Source organism: Labeo rohita, chromosome 5, assembly GCF_022985175.1.
Source record: "Labeo rohita strain BAU-BD-2019 chromosome 5, IGBB_LRoh.1.0, whole genome shotgun sequence".
Taxonomy (NCBI): domain Eukaryota; kingdom Metazoa; phylum Chordata; class Actinopteri; order Cypriniformes; family Cyprinidae; genus Labeo; species Labeo rohita.
Window position 1 is genome coordinate 39,419,336 of NC_066873.1, and position 19,773 is coordinate 39,439,108.

A 19,773-nucleotide genomic window follows, 5' to 3' on the forward strand; every position below is an offset into this window, starting at 1 on the left:
TAAAAATCGATACTTAATATCCTAAAATAAAAATCGATAATTTTGACACAGACAATGTATTGTTGGCTATTGCTACAAATATAACCATGCTACTTAAGACAGGTTTTGTGGTCCAGAGTCACATATTTATTGTGTCTCTTGCTGAAATAATGCATGTGTATTAATTTCTCAAAAATTAATTTCTACATTTTTATGATTGCTTCAAAAGCTTTTGACAAAACATTTTAAAGCTAAGTTATTAAAAGAAAATACTAGTGACTATTATTTATATCGATTAATCGCATACAAAATAAGAGTTTTTGTTTGCATAATATATGTGTGTACTGTGTATATTTGTATATATAAATGCACACGCATACAGTCATACAGTATATTTTTTGAAATTATTTACGTGTATATATTTTTATTGATATAATTCATATTATATATAAATATGTTTAATATATAAACATAACATTTTTCTTAAATATATCCATGCATGTGTGTGTATTTATATATACATAATAAATATACACAGTACACACATATGTAAACAAAAACTTATTTTGTTTAATCATTGCACAGCACTATTTAAAAAAAAGTAGTTACATTTGGGTTTAAAAGGCAATTTTTGGCATCAAATTAATTTTATTGTTTATAGTTTTCATCCTGTGGTGTGGCATTAAATCACGTGATCTGTCATTTAAGATGTTTAATGTGCACAAACTAGTTTTGCTGACATCTGTTTTGAAGTATCCTTATGAACATCTGCTGATGTCATCGGCTACTCAAGTATCCTCTAATATGCTTTGAATCCCACTGAGAGTGAATTGTACCTTATAGTTCCTTTAATTCAGTTTGTCAATAGCCGCAATCCCATTTTTGGCGTATTATAGCGCAGAAAGATCCTAGAGGTGCTTGTGTTCCCGGCTGCACAGCCGATTGGGAGTTCTGGATGTTCTAATGGATTTTGCATCCTGCATTACACCCCTCTGTCCATGAGGAAGCATTTCGGGTGGCTGTCTTCCTGTCCCGTATTATGCAAAAGAAAGGCATGCTGTTACCATTGGCAGTGGTTTTCGGAAACCAGTAATGCAAGTCACGAACAATGGGCTGTTTGATCACAATCAGATGCCGATTTCATTTAATCCTAGAATACTTCAGCGCTCACCGTTGCGAGAGCATCTACACGGATGACGTCAGTAGGATCTGTTTTCTGTATTTGTAAACACAAAACGGTTCCAGTAACTGCAACTGCGGGTCAGTTTCTTCCAATAGCGTCCACTGGCCTGGCGTTCGCCGAGAGGCCCCCTGTGATGTAATAGCTGGAGAATGTGGAGTTTAGCTGTGTTACTAAGGGAGGATGGGAACAGGCTGGGTTTCAGTTTTAAACCAGAGAGCGAGTGAATGAGCAAAGAGAGGGCAGGAAATGGAAGGGAAGGGGCGGGTAAGTGGATTTAGGAATGGAGAAAGTGAGGCGAAAGGCTGCAGTCCATTTTGTTGTTCTGCCGCACTGAAGCGGCGAGTCCCGTAACCATGTGTGTGTGTGTCTACAAGCGCTTGTTCTCTTGTATAACAGTGTCTAATTACTGGAGGTGACGTCCTCTGTAGATTCACATGGCAAGTGTAATTAAGCTGTATCATAGAGGCTTAAATACAGCTTTTAGTGTTTTCGGTATAAATGAATGAGATGTTAAATATATTCTGGATATTAAGTACATGTTGTCACACTTGCAGATTGAGGATATTGCTTGCACTTACAAAATTAGATTGGCATAATGTTTGCGCGCCTAAATGGTGTCCGTGAAACGTTACACGTCTCAAAGCATCACCAAATCATTTTATTGTGCTTGTGCTAGACCATATGTTCCTAAGTAATAGATATTGATATATAAACAATTATCTGGTAACACTTTACAGTAACATCTCATTGGGTAACATCAGTTAACCCATTAGCTAACATGAATTGACAATGAGCAATATATTTTTGGCAGGTTTTTTTTTTTTTTAAATCTTTGTTTGTTCAGAATTCAACAATCAAAATCAAGTCCTGCTCTACATTTCTTTCCTGTTCTTTTCACTCAGTTATACATCACAATAGAGAAGAAGCTCAAATTTGAACTGTTAAAATTTAAAACTTTTGTAACTTTTATATTTTGAAAATTGATTCACATTTCCAGGATTCCTACAAAATAGCAAAATAAAAAAAAAAAATTTTTATATTTGCACATGTGATTTTACAAGAGAGGAAAATAAATACTGAGAGATTGTGTTCAGAAAGAAAAAATGTCAAATTTGCCATCAGTCCCTCAATCATTGTATTAGAAAAACTTATGCAGTAGCATTACATTTTATTTAATTTAATGCCAATGTAATATAAAACACAAAGTATATTATAAATATACATAGTGTTGTACATTCATTTTTTTCAAATAATAATAAAAAAACGTAAAGCTAGATTTGCAATATTATTAACTGTGCAAATGCTGTGGAATTTTGTCAAACATTTTTAATTTAGTCTTCATTTTAGTCTTCTAAATGTTTGTCTGTGTTTTCCGATCATCGTCGGCGCTTCTGTAATGAAGAGTGAGTTTGTGCGTGTGGTCGCTAGATTGCAAAAACCATGGGCAATCTGAAAATGTATACTTTTAACCGAGAAGCTTTAATTTGTGGATTTGAATTCTTGTTATCTGGCCACCGCACACATGAAAACTCATGGAAGTGGTACATTGGTTTTTTTTAATAATAAAAAACATCCTTAAAGCTAAATTTACGATATTAATAACTGTGGAAATACTTCTTTATAAGACTGTGAAAAGGTGTATTAGTAAATTGTTGTGAACTAGTGTTAATTTTGTCTAGCTATTTTTAATTTAGTCTTAGTCTTTTAAATTAGTCTTGGTCTTGTGCAAAATGTACTTTTTAGTTTTCATATTTAGTCAGCCTTGTCCTGTTTTTATTTAGTCAAGTTTTACTTTTGTCTGTGTTTTCAGATCATCGTCTGCGCTTTTGTAATGAAGAGTGAGTGTGTGCGCATGGTTGCCAAATTGCAAAAACCATGCGCAATCTGAAAACGTATACTTTTAACAGAGAAGCTCTTGTTTGGGCATTTGAACTCTTGGTATCTGGCGACCACACACATGAAAACTCATACTTTTTTTTTTTTTTTTTTTTTAATAATAAAAAAACTTAGCTAAATTTACAGTATTAATAACTGTGGAAATGCTTTACAAGTCTGTGAAAAGCGTTCATGTATTTATAAATGTTATTAACTAGTGGTCATTTTGTCAAACATTATTAATCCTAGTCTTTAAATTAGTCTTAGTCTTGTGTCAAATGTACTTTTTAGTTATTGTTTTTTTATATTTAGTCACCCTTGTCCTGTTTTTGCTTAGTCAAGTTTTACTTGTTTGTCAGTGTTTCCGGCTCATTGTCGGTGCGTCTGCAATGAAGAGTGAGCATGTGCGCGTGGTTGCTAGATTGCAAAAACCATATGCAATTTGCAAACGTATACTTTTAACAGAAAAGCTCTGATTCAGGGATTTAAACTCTTGATATCTGGCAACCTCACACATGTAAGCTTGTGTAGGCATGTACAGCAGGAATTTTTTGTCTCCTTTTTTGCAAAAATAAAAAGGTTTTTTGTAAAGTTAAAAATACATTTCAGTCTCTTCCTTTATCGTCAACGATATTGCATGTTGATATAGTCACAGTTATCGTTTATTGACCAAATTGTCGACTTTTCATTGTATAATTTTAGTCATGAAGAAAAAAGCTTTCATTAGCGAAATTAACTATATTATTAACATTAAGATTAATTTAGAATAGTATTGTTCATTGTAAGTTCATGTTAACTAATATAAGTGGTATCAATAATCTCTTAAACATTGGTGTTTTTCGTTGTTCTCTGTTTTTTTAAATCTATATGAATTGTAAAAGCAAGTAGTGTCCCATTATGATGTAAAAATTATTTACTATCGATATATTGCTGTTGTCTTTGTTTACCAGAGAAATTATGTCACTGTAATTTTTCGAACTTTTCAGCTCACGTAACACTGATCAGATGCATTTATTAGTTAGTGTTCAGTTGATGCATAACATTTGTCAGCAGTTGGTCTTTCCAAATTTGTTTTGGACTTGATTCATGCATCATTGGCTCCAAAAACTAATTTCTAAAAAGAGATTGTGTGTGTTCTAATCCTTTGACTTTGAGTACAATATGTTATTACTTGCCAGTTTAATTCTCAAAAGTGTTGCGACACTGATGTGGTGTGATGTTGCAGAAGTGGCTCTGTGGGCAGCGTCTCTAAACCATGAGGAGGAATGCTGCAGGACTGGCTACCAGTTACAGTTCCTCTTAGTGTTCAAACTGGAGGGCATGACCTTGCCTCTGTACTTCATAAAGTTTGTCTCAATGCTGTGGTCTTAACGCTGAAGTAAAAGTGAACGTGTCTCTTGATTGCTGCACTTAGCATTGCAGATATTTGTGGAAAACACTGGAGCTCATAGTTGAGCTGTTGCTAATTATATCAGCTGTTTTATTTGGATTTGTCACTAAGTGCATGAAACTGTTTTAATAGCTACTTTGGATTATAAAACATTGTTTTCATTTCTAACATCATCTGTTAAGTACTGATCACAATGCTTGAGCTTCAATTTCAGTCTGCTCTGTGTTTTTTTCGTAATTTTCTGCAAACTGATTTCACTAATGTCATAAAAGCATCTTTCCACTAATTGGGCAGCTTCTGCTTTAATTCAATTTGCAAAATTGCTTAATTCAGAATTTTATGGTAGCACTGCCAGAATGAATGCTTTGAATATTTTCTTTGGAAATCTATTTTACACTACCAAAACTGCGGTGTGTTCCTTTCACATCTGGTCATTATCTAGTAAACCTTTACAATAAGGTCTCATTTGTTGACGGTAGTTCATGCATTATCTAATGTGAACAACAAGCATTAGTTGTCTTTGCTACTAGTTAAAGGAGAAGTCCACTTCCAGAACAACAATTCACAAATAATGTACTCACCTCCTTGTCATCCAAGATGTTCATGTCCTTCTTTCTTCAGTCATAAAGAAATTGTTTTTTGAGGAAAACATTTTAGTATTTTTCTCCATATAATGGACTGATATGGTGCCCCGATTTTTAACTTCCAAAATGCAGTTTAAATGCGGCTTCAAACGATCCCAGCTGAGGAAGAAGGGTCTTATCTAGCGAAATGATTGGTTATTTTCATTAAAAAAATGCAATTTAAATACTTTTTAATCTCAAACACTCATCTTGTCTTGCTCTGCCTGGACTCATTTCAGAATCATCCTACATCACTGCAGAATTTCCAACCCAGTCTTTGCAAAGTGAACATGCAAAGATTAAACACCCTTAACAAAAAAGGTAAAACAGCGATATAGGATGATTTTGAAGTTGAGCGAGAACATGAGATGGGAGTTTTTCGACATACCCTAACCAGAACCAGAAAAAAAACAGGTTGGGAAGAGCAAGACAAGATGAGCATTTGTAAAACGTGTTGTGTTGGGACTTTTGTGTTTCATTTATTAAATATGGAGATGTTTTACTTGAAATGCCTTCAACGAAGAATACCGTCAGGCAGATTAATATATAAAAGTATGGGTTTTTTTTTTTAAAAGTATTTTTATTTCTCTTCTTGTCAATAACATTCTGATATAAAATTAAAGCTGAAAAAACGCCAACAATAAACATTTGACATAAACCTCCTACGAACTGCAATAGCAAGTAGTGCCTCATTTAGATAATGTACAGATTATTCACTGATATGTCTAATGTTTAATGTTGTTGTCTGTGGTTACCAGAGAAATGCTAATGCCACAATTTTAAAACCATAAATGTTGAACGTGTTATAATTGAACCTTTATGCCGTTCCAAAATGTTACTGATAGTTATATTATGCTTTTAGTAATATAACCCCAGTTCTTCTGCTTATTAGGTAATTATACTAATTTTCCTACATTGTCTGAGGGTGAGTTTCCTGTAGCTGCGACCATTAAATGCGTCATGCGGGTCTGGTTTAAAGGCTTATCTCTCTATAGCTGTTTGCTTTAGCAGGTTGACTCATGCATTCAGAGGCATGTATCTATAGCTGGAGTAAATTGAGATCTTGTGTGCCCTCGTTGCAAATAGCACCTCTTCATTATTGTTCAAATTATATTAATAATTACGATAATGACTGTTTGTCCACTTGAGCTTGAGTTCAGTAAATGGACTCTGTGAGTTCAGGTCGAATTTTCAGTGAGGATTGTATGTTTCTAGTTTTCTTTGTGTAGAGCTGAGAATTTTGAGTTTTTTTTTTATTATTATATTATATTATATTATATTATATTATATTATATTATATTATATTATATTATATTATGTGCTTCCTTGTCTTAACTTTAACTGTATTTTTGCAGTACTTTTTTTGTTGTTGTCCCCATTCATAATATTAATCATTTTTGCCCACTGATTGTTTTAGTATTAAGAGACTATTATAATTTTTAATATTTTGATTTTTTTTTAATATTTTTGATATTTGTTTTCTTTTAATATTTTGATTTATTTTTATTATTATTATTATTATTATTATTTATTTTTTTTTTTTTTACTTTTTCTGTTTTCGTTTTAATTTTAAAGTTGTACTAATTTTTGTTGTGGCTTTTTGTTATTTTTTTAAAATTCAGTATAGGTTTTTTTTAATTCACTATAGGTTTTCTGAAGTTTTATTTCAGTTTTAGATATTTCAACTAAACTTTAAAGTAAATGAAAATGAGAAATGATTCATTGGCTACTAGCTAAATAATGATATATGCTGTACCACTTAACAGTTTTTGAACTGTAAGATTTTCAATTTTTCTTTTTTAATGTCTCTTCTCTTCACCAAGCCTGCTTTTATTTGATAAATTTTTACTGTTTTTTTTTTTAACAAATTTTTTTAACTATAAAAAAGTTTTAACTGTTTAAAATAACTGTTTTCTACATAAATATATTTTAAAATGTATATTTTAAAACTTCTTAAAAAACATTAAAAATCTTACTGTTCAAAAACTTTTGACTTTGTATATATTTTAGTATATAGTATATATATTTTTATATATAGTTTTTTTGTATTATTATTGTTTTAGTTAACTATAATAACCCTGGTGTGTGCATACATCAACTACATTCATACCACTCCATTCTGCTTGTAAATATGGCATCAGTTTAGTGCATTTATCATCTAGATAATTTAATACCAATTGTAATAGCTATGTTCACCCATTCAGATATACAAAATATTTCCTGATATCTCCAATGTTTTATATTATTGTCTGCGGTTACCAGAGAAATGATAATGTCACCAACCAAGTAAAAATGAACATGTCAATACAAGGCATTTTTAATGCATTGTGGGAAGTCTTGAAGCCTAGCCTTATTTGCACCAGGTTTTGATACTCGTATTGTATGTGCCGTGAGGGATCTAGTCAGATAATTGCACTTTTATGAACCTTTATGATCTTGTGTGCATGCAAATGCACATACAAATATATTAGTCAAAACATACACGCTCACACATGCCTGCACTTACACACACACACACGCTGTGGCTGTACTGCCTGGGCCGTGCCTCCATGCCAAACTCTGCCACGGTGCCAGTCTCCATAGCAACCCTTCTGCCAAGGACGTCAATCCGCCGTCACACGAACCAGCCTGACTGGGAGGAGTGTCGGAGGGAGCAGGCAGCAGAGGGAAAGAAAGAAAGCAGAGGAAAGCCAGAGTGCTTGATTGTTTTTATTTGTATGCTTGGTAGTTTTTGCAAGGCTCATCAAGAACATGTCCATATGAGGGTGGAAAATCACTGTTTTACGGTCATTGCAATGCAAGATGGTTAATTTATTGTTAGTGGCCTTTGCTGAACTGCTGAGGCAAATGTAAACAACTGTTTTTTTTGAAGTAAGGCCTGTGTGATCCTCTTGTTCTGAATGGTGAAACCGTTCAACCTAGTTAATGTTCTTAAGATTTCCTGCTTTATAGAATGTGAAAAGCTTCTTACTGGCACAGCTGTAAATGTGCGGGCGTTCTGGGTTAGGAACAGAAAGGAAAGGATTATCCAATCTTGTGGCATCCCGGCCCCATTTCGACGAGTCTTAGAAACGCCTTCACCCTCGGAAGGTGCATTGAAATAGAAGCATCTCTGTTTTCTTTAGGCATGAGATGCCTGCTAAAATGAGATCTCGGCAATGCACAAATAGACATGGAAGACGCATATAATGCCATATTGCATAACGCATCTAAATGGGTGAAACTTGAGAGTCTGAGAACATTTACCCTAAAGTCAAGTGTAATCATTTTTTGTGACTTCTCTTAGGACAGTTAAGTACATTTGCTCCCAGTTGTCTCATTCTCATTGCATTAACATAACAAAGTTAGTATTTCTGCTTTGTAATATGTTGTACTACCTTCAGTGGTGACTGTGTTTCTGCTGTGTTTCTCACATTTTAATGTAGTGGTCTACATATTTATTTAATTATTATTATTATTATTATTATTATTTTTTATTATTGATGTGTATTTGTTAAATTTTATTTTGAAATAAAGTACATTAAACACCCAGTGTTATAAAAAATTGTTAATTAAAAATAGTAATATTTGTTGTACTGCCTTTTAATGCATGCTGATATAATTGTAAATAAATTATGGTTAAAAAAAAAACTTCTGGGTAAGTTATGCTAATTATTTTAATTTTCTTAGTTCTTAGATCTTATTACCATAATGCAAATAATATATTTTTTATACTCTAACATGAATAATAATAAAAAAGACGTATTTATGCATTATAATATTTTTTGTATAAACTTTAATGTTTGCAGATTTTACTTTATATGGTTAAAAAAACCTTCTGGGCTCATTATGTAAATAAAAATTTGGGACAAAGAAATGTGCTTAATAGTCCTGATATGTCACAATGCAAATAATTGTAATGATCTATAATTTCTATTTTAATTTAATTTAATTTTACTTTTTAATTTTTTTTAATTGTTTTTATTTATTTATTTATTTATTTATTTATTTTTTAAGTAAAATTAAGTACCGCAATCAAATAATCTAATACTCTAACGTGGATAAAAAAAAACATTGAATTATTTATTACATTAATTATTAATTTGGGATGAATAAATGTTCTTAATCATGAAGGTAAACATTGCAGATAATTTTAATGGCCTTTCATTTTATTTTATTTTATTTTATTTTTAAGTGAAATTAGGCACATTCTGACCCAGTTCTCATTACCATAATCAGTGTTGGGAAGGTTACTTTGGAAATGTAATGGGTTACAGATTACAAGTTACTTGATTTAAAATGTAATAAGTAGTGTAACTTTTCAATTACTTTATTAAAGTAATGTAACTTATTGCTTTTAATTACTTTTTGATTACTTTTCTAAATTTCTTATATTTTGAAACATTTAAACCAGACAGAGTTAACCTTACAGTAGCACTTATCACTGATTACTGTCAGACTTTCAAAATCCTTTATGACTTGAATTAAGATTATAATAAGTAAGGGATAATATACATTTTTATTTTGCGATAACAACTGGCTGAATGTACATTACCTCACTTATTACACAGCTGCTTGATAGATTATTTAGATGTTTAGTGTCAAAATTATTAGACACGAAACACCGATCTGAGTTGAAATATTTCAACGCAAAGCTTCCATGAAGAAATCAGTTGCTAGCAAACGGCAAGTTCAAACTAGACAGTTTAGGGATACAGTGCAGTCATACCAGTTGTTACACAACATTTCGCCACATAAATAATTAAGTAGTAGTACTACTTTGTTAGTTATCTTATAATCATTTACAGTGTACAAAAAAAATGGCAGCAGCTGCGTTTGTATGAAACAATAGAGTAAGTCCACGACACCAGAATGACAGAATTAAGAAAGTGTCCACATAATATTGAATTGAGCTTTAATATTTTATTAGCTACCCAAACGCAAAGCTTCCACGAAGAAAAATTATCAAGCATATAGCACTGACTTAAGTTGCCCCGAATGAGCCTGAGCTGTGTAATAAATTAATTTAAAGCACAGCCACCACAAATTCAGACTTTTTTTTTTTTTTTTTTTTTTTTTTTTTTTGTTATTTTTTTGGGGGGGCTTTTTATGCCTTTTATTGTGATAGGACAGTAGAGAGATGACAGGAAAGAGCTGGGAGGAGAGAGGGGAGCGGGATCGGCAAAGGACCTTGAGACGGGAATCGAACTCGGGTCACCGTGTGAGCACACTTGCGCTATGTCATAACAAAATCATAACATAAATAACATCATAACAAGAAATAGTTTAATAGCTGTGATACTGGGTTTGAAATCAAATGTTTGCATAGTTATGACGGAAAACACTAGCATCTAACAATGCCTTGGAAAAAACAATCTTAAAAAATAGTTATATGTATAATAGTTTATGCATAAACCCAAATAGGAAATAAAACAGTTCTCAAGCATGTGTCCTATTCTGTGTCCTAAACTCCTGAAACATTGGCGTCTCATTTTAGAGTAGTCAATGCAATTTATGAAAGAAGTCAATTAAATCTTTAAGTGGGGGTGGGTGTGTGAAAAAATTCAGATGTAATCCCCTTTGTAATTACTGCCATTTTTCAAAAGTAACTGTAATTTAATTACACGTTTTTTCTCAGTAACTGTAACTAATTACAATTACATTTATTTTATAATTAAATTACGTAATTCCGTTACATGTAACTAGTTACTCTTAAACACTGACCATATTGCAGATAATCTCATACTCTAACATGAAAAAAATAAATAAATTATGAAGTATTTATTGTAATATTTGTTGGACAGCCTTTAATGTTTGCAGTCTAGACTGTAGTCATGTTAATGAGAATTTGGGATGAATAAATGTTATTAATCATAAAAGTCAGGAATGCAGATTATTTTAATGGCCTATAATTTATTTTATTTTATTATTTTGAAGTGAAAATAAGCACATTCTGGAACAGGTCTCATTACTGTAATGCAGATAATCTCATTCTCTAACATGGGAAAAAAAAAATTATGAAGTATTTATTGTAATATTTGTTGGACAGCGTTTAATGTTTGTATATAAAAGCAGTCTAGACCTGTCATGTTAATGAGAATTTGGGATGAATAAATGTTTCTAATAATCATGAACGTCACAATGCAGATGATTTTAATGGCCTATAAGTGTACTTGACCTAATTTGATTTTTTTAGAATTCATGAACTTAATCCAAATCATACAGTCTTCATAAGTTCAAACAGCTGTGCTAAAGTCTTGTTTGAGTGGTTTAACTTTGCCCTCTTATGCTACTGTATTTCACAAAGACCTTCAGCTACACTTTGCTGATGCCACACTGAGGGTTTACACACAAGTAACACTAAACCAGAGAGTTTTTCTGTGTTTTTTCATCTGTGCTTGTTGCTGTGCTGATTTTTTTTAGTCATCAGGATGTTCACATGCAGCAGTCATTCCCTTCAGTTTTCCTGCAGCCCCAGCTTTATTTATAGACATCTTTATTATTTGGCGACATGACGGTACGCCATTGGAGCGTCTTTTTCTCTCTCTCTCCTCTTTCACACCAAGGGTATCTGGCATTGTCAGAGCATTGTGTAAATTCACTACCAACGTTCAGCCTGTCTCCGCCCCCCTTCTTCACATTACCATGGCAACAGCCTGTTGCATAACTCTTAACCGCAAAGTCTCGCCTGTCCGTCTCCGTGGAAACCATGCCTCTCTTTTCCCCGCTGTTTTGCTATGTCCCTCCATCTCTGCTTCTCTCTCTCTCGCTTTCATGGTCTTTCTTCACCTCTGCGTAATTTCTCCACTTTCTGCCCTTTAGAGTGTTTTGTGCAAAGTGCCAGCCAGATGCTTGATCCGTGAGCTTTACACTTGTTGAATTGCACAAACCAAAATCGGCGTCAACAAAAAGACTAGTCATAAATGCGACCTGCTTGATGAACGCGTTTCTGCTGCGCGAGAGAAAATGGTGCAGATGCTGCATTATTGGTGCACCTGACACAGATTTAGCATTAACAGTGTGTCAGCGGTGCAGAGAGTTCAGCTCATGGTTACGGTGAGATGAGATTGTATCTGTCAAGTTCTTTGCATTCATGAACCTCGTGTGTGAAGATAAGTGGCACAGAAAAGCTTTGGAAGCATTGGACGGTTAGCGGTGAAAAAATAAAAACGTTATTGTATTATTTATATTTTGGTATTTTACACGCATTCTGTACACTGTGTGTATTTATAAAACGGTTAGTTCCAGTCATCAGTTCTGATTGGCCAGCCCTGTTTTATTCAGATAAAGCACCGTAATAACCGCTTCACCCAACCGTTCTGTTATGCATCACTACGCAACAAAACTGTTCCGTGTATTATGTAACGATATTAATAAATCACCGTTTATTTAGCGTCCCCTGCTGACGTTATGTTACATCTTTCAACCTTTAAAGGGGTCCTATTATGCTCTTTTTCAAAGTCTTGATTTTGTTTTGCGGGTGTAATAGAACATGCTCTAATGCTTGGTGGTTTGAAAAATGCATTTTCACATAATTTACATTGTTACAATACCTTTCTCCCAGCCTGGCACAAATGGCTCCATTAGTTCCGGGTTTAACGAAGGCCCACCTTCCGAAAAAAGGAAATGTGTTATGATTGGTTAACTATCCCAGTGCGTTGGGATTGGCGAACAGCTTAGATGGTGTTTCAGTACTGCCACGCCCCTTGTCAAAGCAGTTAGCTTAAGCTAGATTAATAGTGAATCTTACGTTTTAAATATGGATATTTTTCTTACAAAAATGCATTGATTCGCTACAGGAGACCCCCTGGGGCACTTTTTATTATAGATGGATGCACTTTATTAGACTTTATTAGACTCTGATTGCATTTGTTTGAAAGAAGAAAGGCATATACCCCTAGGATCCATGGAGGGTGAGTAAATAATACGCTACAGTAATGTTGAGTCCTATTCTCTGCCTGCGAGGTCACCGATACATATTATCGTGCTAATTTATTTAATTATTTACATACTTAGTTTCACTGCCCGAAACCAGCTTCAGCATAAGGCTAAAAGCAGCCTAACATTATCAAAAAACATCATCACTGATCAGCCTAGCCTATTCTAGTGCAAGTTTATGCATTTTATAAAAACACTTGCGTTATAAGTGAAGCTATCTACACTGTATGATGAATAAATCTCTAACCGCACACGTCTGCGGCGCGTTACAAAGGAGACATTCGTTCTAGTTCTTGGAAAGAGACTTTTTAAAAATGAAATATCTCCCTTTGGAGTGGACTTTGTAGATCTTTTTTATGCCCAAAGATACAAACCAAATGCCGACTAAAATTCAAAAAGTGAAAAAGCATAATAGGACCCCTTTAATTTTGCGACCACGCCTTTTTTTTCTGTGACAGAAACTCTTTTCAAGCGGGAGATTCGTTGATGTGTGTGCGTATGTGTGGAAGCCCATGATTTTCGAATATTACTGTATTAGTTGTCTGTTTCAGGTATGATTATTTTTGTCAATATGTCCTTTAATGTACACTGTAATGAGGCTTGCTAACTCGCACTGTGTGGAGAATTGGTCTGTTTTATACTAAAGGATGGAAAATAGTCATTTTCTCATGCTGAAAGATAAGCAAATGTATACCTGTGTGAGAAAATATCATATTTGGTGTTGGAAAAAATTAATGACAGGTCGGTTTTTATTTGAGCTCCGAAAGATGAGGCGTTACATCGGAACATATCCATACATAAAATTTTTGTGTTGTAACTGTTTTATAAAAGTAATAAGGTGTTTGAGGAGTGCTGTATTGTGTATTAGTTTACTGCTGAAGAGTGCCGTTTGGCACAACCTTTTTGTTTTTTTCATATTAAGATTGCTTTACAACTGTGTTGGAAATAGTTTTAACACGGACTATAGTTTTAACCCTTCCAACCATGAACCGCTTTTGCAACTTCTCAAATGCTTAAAACAGGGGTCACCAAACTTGTTCCTGGAGGGCCAGTGTCCTGCAGAGTTTACTTCCAACTTTCCTCAACACACCTGCCTGGAAGTTTCAAGTATACCTAGTAAGACCTTGATTAGCTGGTTCAAGTGTGTTTGATTAGGGTTGGAGCTAAACTCTGCAGGGACACTGGCCCTCCAGGACTGGGTCTGATGACCCCTGGCTTAAAATATGGACAATCATCATAAAATATTTTTTACGTTTTTTGCACACATTTTTAAAAAGCTATGATAATCTAATCAAAGAGTGTGTGTTATGTTTGAGAGCTTGGTTATTGTTGTTTTTTGCAGCTTTAAGTCATGCTTTCGTTTTTGCTATTTCTCATGTTTAAAATATGGATCATCATAAATATTTTTACATTTTTATTTTAAGAAATCTATTTTTTTTTTTTTAAATCTATGATAAAACCAAAGTAAAATAATTCTTAATTCTTTTTTTTTTTTTTGGCTTAAAATTGTTAATCATTTGCAGTCTTTCAAGCATGATTTCCACCACAACCATTTTTACATGTTTATGTATTTTTTAGATTTTTTTTCTTTAACATAACATTATAAAACACAGACAAACAAACAAACAAATGGTTCTTTCTAAATTTTAGGGGAAAAAATGTAAAAGAGTTGAAATAAATGCTCCTTCTTAGTTATTTCTTATCAGCTGTGTACGTTTAGGGTTTTATCTGACATGTAATGTTGTAATATATGTCTGTGTCAACACTACAAAAGACGATAGTCTAAACATAGTTCCAGTGATGTAGATGGTAAAGCACGTACCTTAGTCATTTTTGACACGACGACCTGAGTTTGAATCCGCCTTTTGCCGAACTTTTTTTTCTCCCTTTTCAAATCTCGTAGCACATCAAAAAGGCATTTATTTTCCATGAAAATGAAGGAAAAAATCGAAAAGTTGAAAACAGAGTATCAGGTACAGTTAGGGTAGATGTCACCAGGGCTTATATTGTCCCAATAAGGCAGGGTTGCAAGGTTTTTAGAACGAAACCTGCCAAATTGCTACTCAAAAATAGCCCAGTTGCTTTTTGACGAGGGTCCCCCATTAAAAATCATGTTTGGCGGGGTAAAATACACATCTTTTGGCGGGGTTCTGCTTCTAAAATTTGCATTCCAGAGGATATCACGTTTTTGGGGTCGCTTCAACCTGCGGACATGAAAAAAAACAGCAGCAACAATGATAAATCTTTCATATTATGTATTTTTATGTGTGTTACGTGTTTGATGTTTAAAAGGGATGATAGCGTAACATTTAGGTGAGACAATAGCTGATGAGCGTGAGGCAGATCAAAAGATGACAACAACAGAGTACGTTTAAAGTATTTACTTTGGTAAAAGTTGCGTTATGAGTGTACAATTAAATAAATGAAAAGAGAAAGATATTAATACAAATAACAAAAGAAAAAGATGTGAGTGTCACCCAAATCAAAGAGAAAATAACAACACAAAACAGCCTTACGTCTAACCTCTAAACTAATTAGAAAAAAAAAGAACAAGAAAAGAAAACCGAAATCTTCAGCGTATACGACGCCCTAACTAAACTCAATTAAGCTAAAAAAACAGAAGTACAACAGTGGCGTGACACACACAAACCTAAACTAACAACGTACAAACTAAACTAATCAAAAAAGCAAAAAACAAGCAAAGTCATGGCAGATGACTAATTATTCGAGTTGTCAAAAAGGGGCATTTAGGATTAACTCAACGCCCAGAAATCCAGGTGTATTCTTAACTTTAAACTTGGCATGTGATTCTAACGCCATACGGACAGAGATCTCGCTCTAAAGTCGATACAAGTCAATAGCCAAAAACAAACCTATAAATAAATCAAAGTACACTGCACAAAGCATTACTTCAAAAATCAGGAAACTTTAAACATTCAAAAACACACAAGACTGACTGCTGACCGCGTGGAGCACAAGGTACGCTGGCGTGGCGCACCCACACGCTCTGAGCTCGAGGCCTCAAATGCAGCCGGCAAATCAGTGGATTGGCAACGTGATGACGTCATAACGATGACTGACAGCCTGGTCAGCCAATAAACACAGACCTAGAAATGAGCAAGAAATAATACAGAGAGATGGGGAAGTGATGAGAAAAACGAAATATACACAAAAGCACACGTGGAACGTAACAATGTGAAAAGTGTTTTAAAGCAGCTTTTCTAAAGGTCCACGGAAAACTGCCTGTAATTCTAAGGCCCATCTACATTCAGACTGTCTTTTCCGTTGTATTACACTTCTTGTATTGTGTACTTGACGTCTTTGTGTCGCTTGGTATATATTTGATGCTATTTGCGTGGATTTTCTTTATATTTTGAATAATGAGTAATAATGTCTACACGACAGTGCTTTGTAACCAAGAAAAAAAGATGTTTGATCTGATGTTTTCTGCTCTGTCTTTGTTTCAGCTCGGCGTATGACCGTGATAATAAAGTGCGTGTGGCGATAAAGAAAATCAGTCCGTTTGAGCACCAGACGTACTGTCAGCGCACACTTCGCGAGATTAAAATCCTGCTCCGCTTCAAGCACGAGAACATCATCGGCATCAACGACATCATCCGCACCCCCTCCATCGACCAGATGAAAGATGTGTATCCTTTTTATTTCTGTTTTAACTTGGAAATAAATGCAAGATCTTGAAACAAAGAAAAGTACTTTTTAAGATGTATTTATAATTCTGTACTATTTTTTTTTAGGCATGCACGAACAGTCAGATGTGCATCCACTGAAGCTAAAAATGCTTTTTTTTTTCAAGCTGGAGACAATCAGAGACGATCAGAGACAAACCAAATATTAAGATGTATTTAAATTCGAATTCATTCAATTTTTCTGTTCAGCTCTCTAAATATTCATGTTCACTCTGAAATTGCGGCCTCTGGCATAAACACTGCTCTTTTCCAACCGTGTAGGCTGAGACAGTGCAAGAATCTCTAGTAAAGAGTTAATTTTAGGACCAAAATCAATAGTCAGTAGGCGTGTGGATAGTGAGAGTAGTTTTGTATGATCTAATCGGTGTGTTGCTGTAATGTGTTTAGCGTCATGCCAGAGCTGCGGTTAAAGGGAGTAAAAACAAGATCTTAAAGGCCATGGTTTTCTACCTATTGACGTTAATACAGAACATAGCAATGAGCTTGTGCTTTTCGTTGCTATTTATTTCATCACAACCTAATAAAACAAAGAAGTCTCTTCTGCTTACCAAGTCTGCATTTATTTGATCCAAAGTACAGCAAAAACAGTACAATTTTAAAGCTGAATTTTTAGCGTTGTTACTTTTGGTGCTCAAAAAAAAAAAGATTGTTATTATTATTATTATTATTAAAATAATTAAAACAGTGGAGTAGAATTTTTTTTTCAGGTTTCTTTGATGAATAGAAAGTTGAGAAGAACAGCATTTATCTGAAATAGAATTCTTTTGTAAAACATTGTTGCTAAATAAAAGTATTAAATTCTATAATTTCTTTACCAAAAAAACCCCCAAATAAATAAATAAATAAAATAAATAAATAAATAAAAATATATATTTATAAATATACACACACACACACACTGACTTTTGAATGGTAATAAATAATTTAATAATACATAAATAATTTAAATAAATAATTAAAAAAATAATAATAAAAATGTTTCTTGAACAGCAAATCAGCATATTTGAATGATTTCTGAAGAATCGTGACACTGCAGACTGGAGTAATGATGCTGAAAATTTTGCTTTGATCACAGGAAAAAAATACATTTTAAAATATATTCAAGTAGAAAATATTATTATTTTTAATTTTTTTTTTTTTTTTTTTTTTTTACTGGTTTGCTGTGTTTTGGATCAAATAAATGCAGGCTTGGTGAGCAAAAGAGACTTCTTTTAAAAAAAAAAAAAAAAAACGTTAAAAATCTTACTGTTCAAAAACCTTGACTGCAAGTATAGATATTCCATTTACAGTTTAGTGCTTTTGAGCAATAAATCATACATATAAGGCTTATACATTATAGTATATGTGCTGCTGTTCAAACGTTTGGTGTCCGATTTTAAAATGCTTTTGAAAGCAGTCTCTTATGCAAGGCTGTATTTGTTTATCAAAAATAAAGTAAAAACAGTAATACTCTAAAATATTAATTTATATAATAGTTAATTTATCTATTAAAAAACATCATTTATTTAAAATAATCTTTTGTAAAATGATAAATGTTTACTGTTAGTTTGGATTAATTTAATGCATCCTTGCTGAATAAAACTATGGGTGCGCATTGTAAGTGTTAAAGGTAGCATGAATTTCAACAAGCTTTTGTCAGTTCTTACATGCACCCTTTTCTCTTTTCTGATCCGCAAGCTTTGTGTTTGACCTTGACTTTGACAAACTACAGCTACATTGTGCAGGATCTAATGGAGACAGACTTGTACAAGCTGTTGAAGACACAGCACTTGAGCAATGACCACATCTGTTACTTCCTGTACCAGATCCTACGTGGCCTGAAGTATATCCACTCGGCAAACGTTCTCCACAGAGACCTGAAGCCTTCTAACCTGTTGCTCAACACTACTTGCGACCTCAAGGTGAAGTACTTGGCCGTCGTGCCGTTTTAAACATTTAAAGGTGAAGTGTGTCATTTCTGCGTCACCAAATGGAATTGAATAATGATGTTTTTAGAATGCTGCAAAAAGCACATAACATTCATTTTACTAATGTATCATTTTCTGTGTTATAAATATAGACTTTTTCCATTTTAGACAACAGCTTGTCCAGCTAATCAGCCAAACAGAGTGCAGAGAATAAACAGTGCTAAATTATTTTAAATAAATTGTAAATCAGTGGTATTCTGGTATCACTGACATCCTATTATAGTTGTTAATATGTTGAATTATATTTAATTTTTACATTTTCTGCTTACATGTTCATGTGTTTTTGTAATTCTTATTAGTTATTGTTTTTTTTCTAAATGTCAATCCACTTTTTTTCTTGCCATAAGAGTGGGTGCAGCCATTTGTAAATTTTATGGGTCTGGCTTCTGGTCTCATCCACGTCCAGCTATTTTTAGCTGTACAAAACCGTACAAAAGTTGTTTTGCTGCCTGATATTGTAAATTGGTGTGTCGTACCATATTATTTTAAATGTATTATCTTAATTATGAGCCCACTGGTTTGTAATGCAAACAGTTTTAACGTTTACTGCACAGTGTTATTCTTCTCGTTGTTTTTTTTTTTTTTAGTACATCAACTTAAACTAAATGAAAATGAGAAATGTTGCCTTGGAAACTAGCTGAATTTTAAAAAAATATTTTATATTTTAGTAAAATAACATTTATATTATTTCAAGTAATGAACTTTTTTTAAGGTTTTAGTTTAGGTTAACTGTAATATAGAGCTGCCACTAATGACTATTTTTATATTGATTAATCTACCGACTAATTTGTTAATTTCCCCCCCCCAAAAAATCAATTAATTTATTTTGGAGAAAAATTATAAATAATAAATAAATAAATAATACATTTTTTTTATTTAATTTAAATAAAATCAGTTAATTGGAGCCACTTTTGAGAATTTTGTAAAAAATAAAACTGTATAATTCAATTAATTAGACAGGCTTTCGAAAAATAAAATGTAATTTAACCATTAAGACAGAGTATAGAAAAATTGAAATGGGAGAAAAATGAATTTGGAGATAGGGCCCTATAATTTTAATAATTTTTTTGTGGTAATAAAAATAGATGTAAGTGAACAGTAGCCTTGAAAATTACTTAAACTCACTTAAACG

At 33.2% G+C, this 19,773-nt stretch overlaps 1 protein-coding gene across 1 annotated transcript in view; it reads left to right on the top strand.

Moving 5' to 3' along the window:
- The window catches only part of mapk1 (mitogen-activated protein kinase 1), a 33,689-nt gene that overhangs the window by 2,295 nt on the left and 11,621 nt on the right, over positions 1-19,773 (top strand). Inside the window, exons 2-3 of the mRNA XM_051108912.1 lie at positions 16,435-16,617; positions 18,386-18,575. Of these exons, the coding sequence (XP_050964869.1) occupies positions 16,435-16,617; positions 18,386-18,575 (373 nt within the window). The remainder of the gene's footprint in view (positions 1-16,434; positions 16,618-18,385; positions 18,576-19,773) is intronic.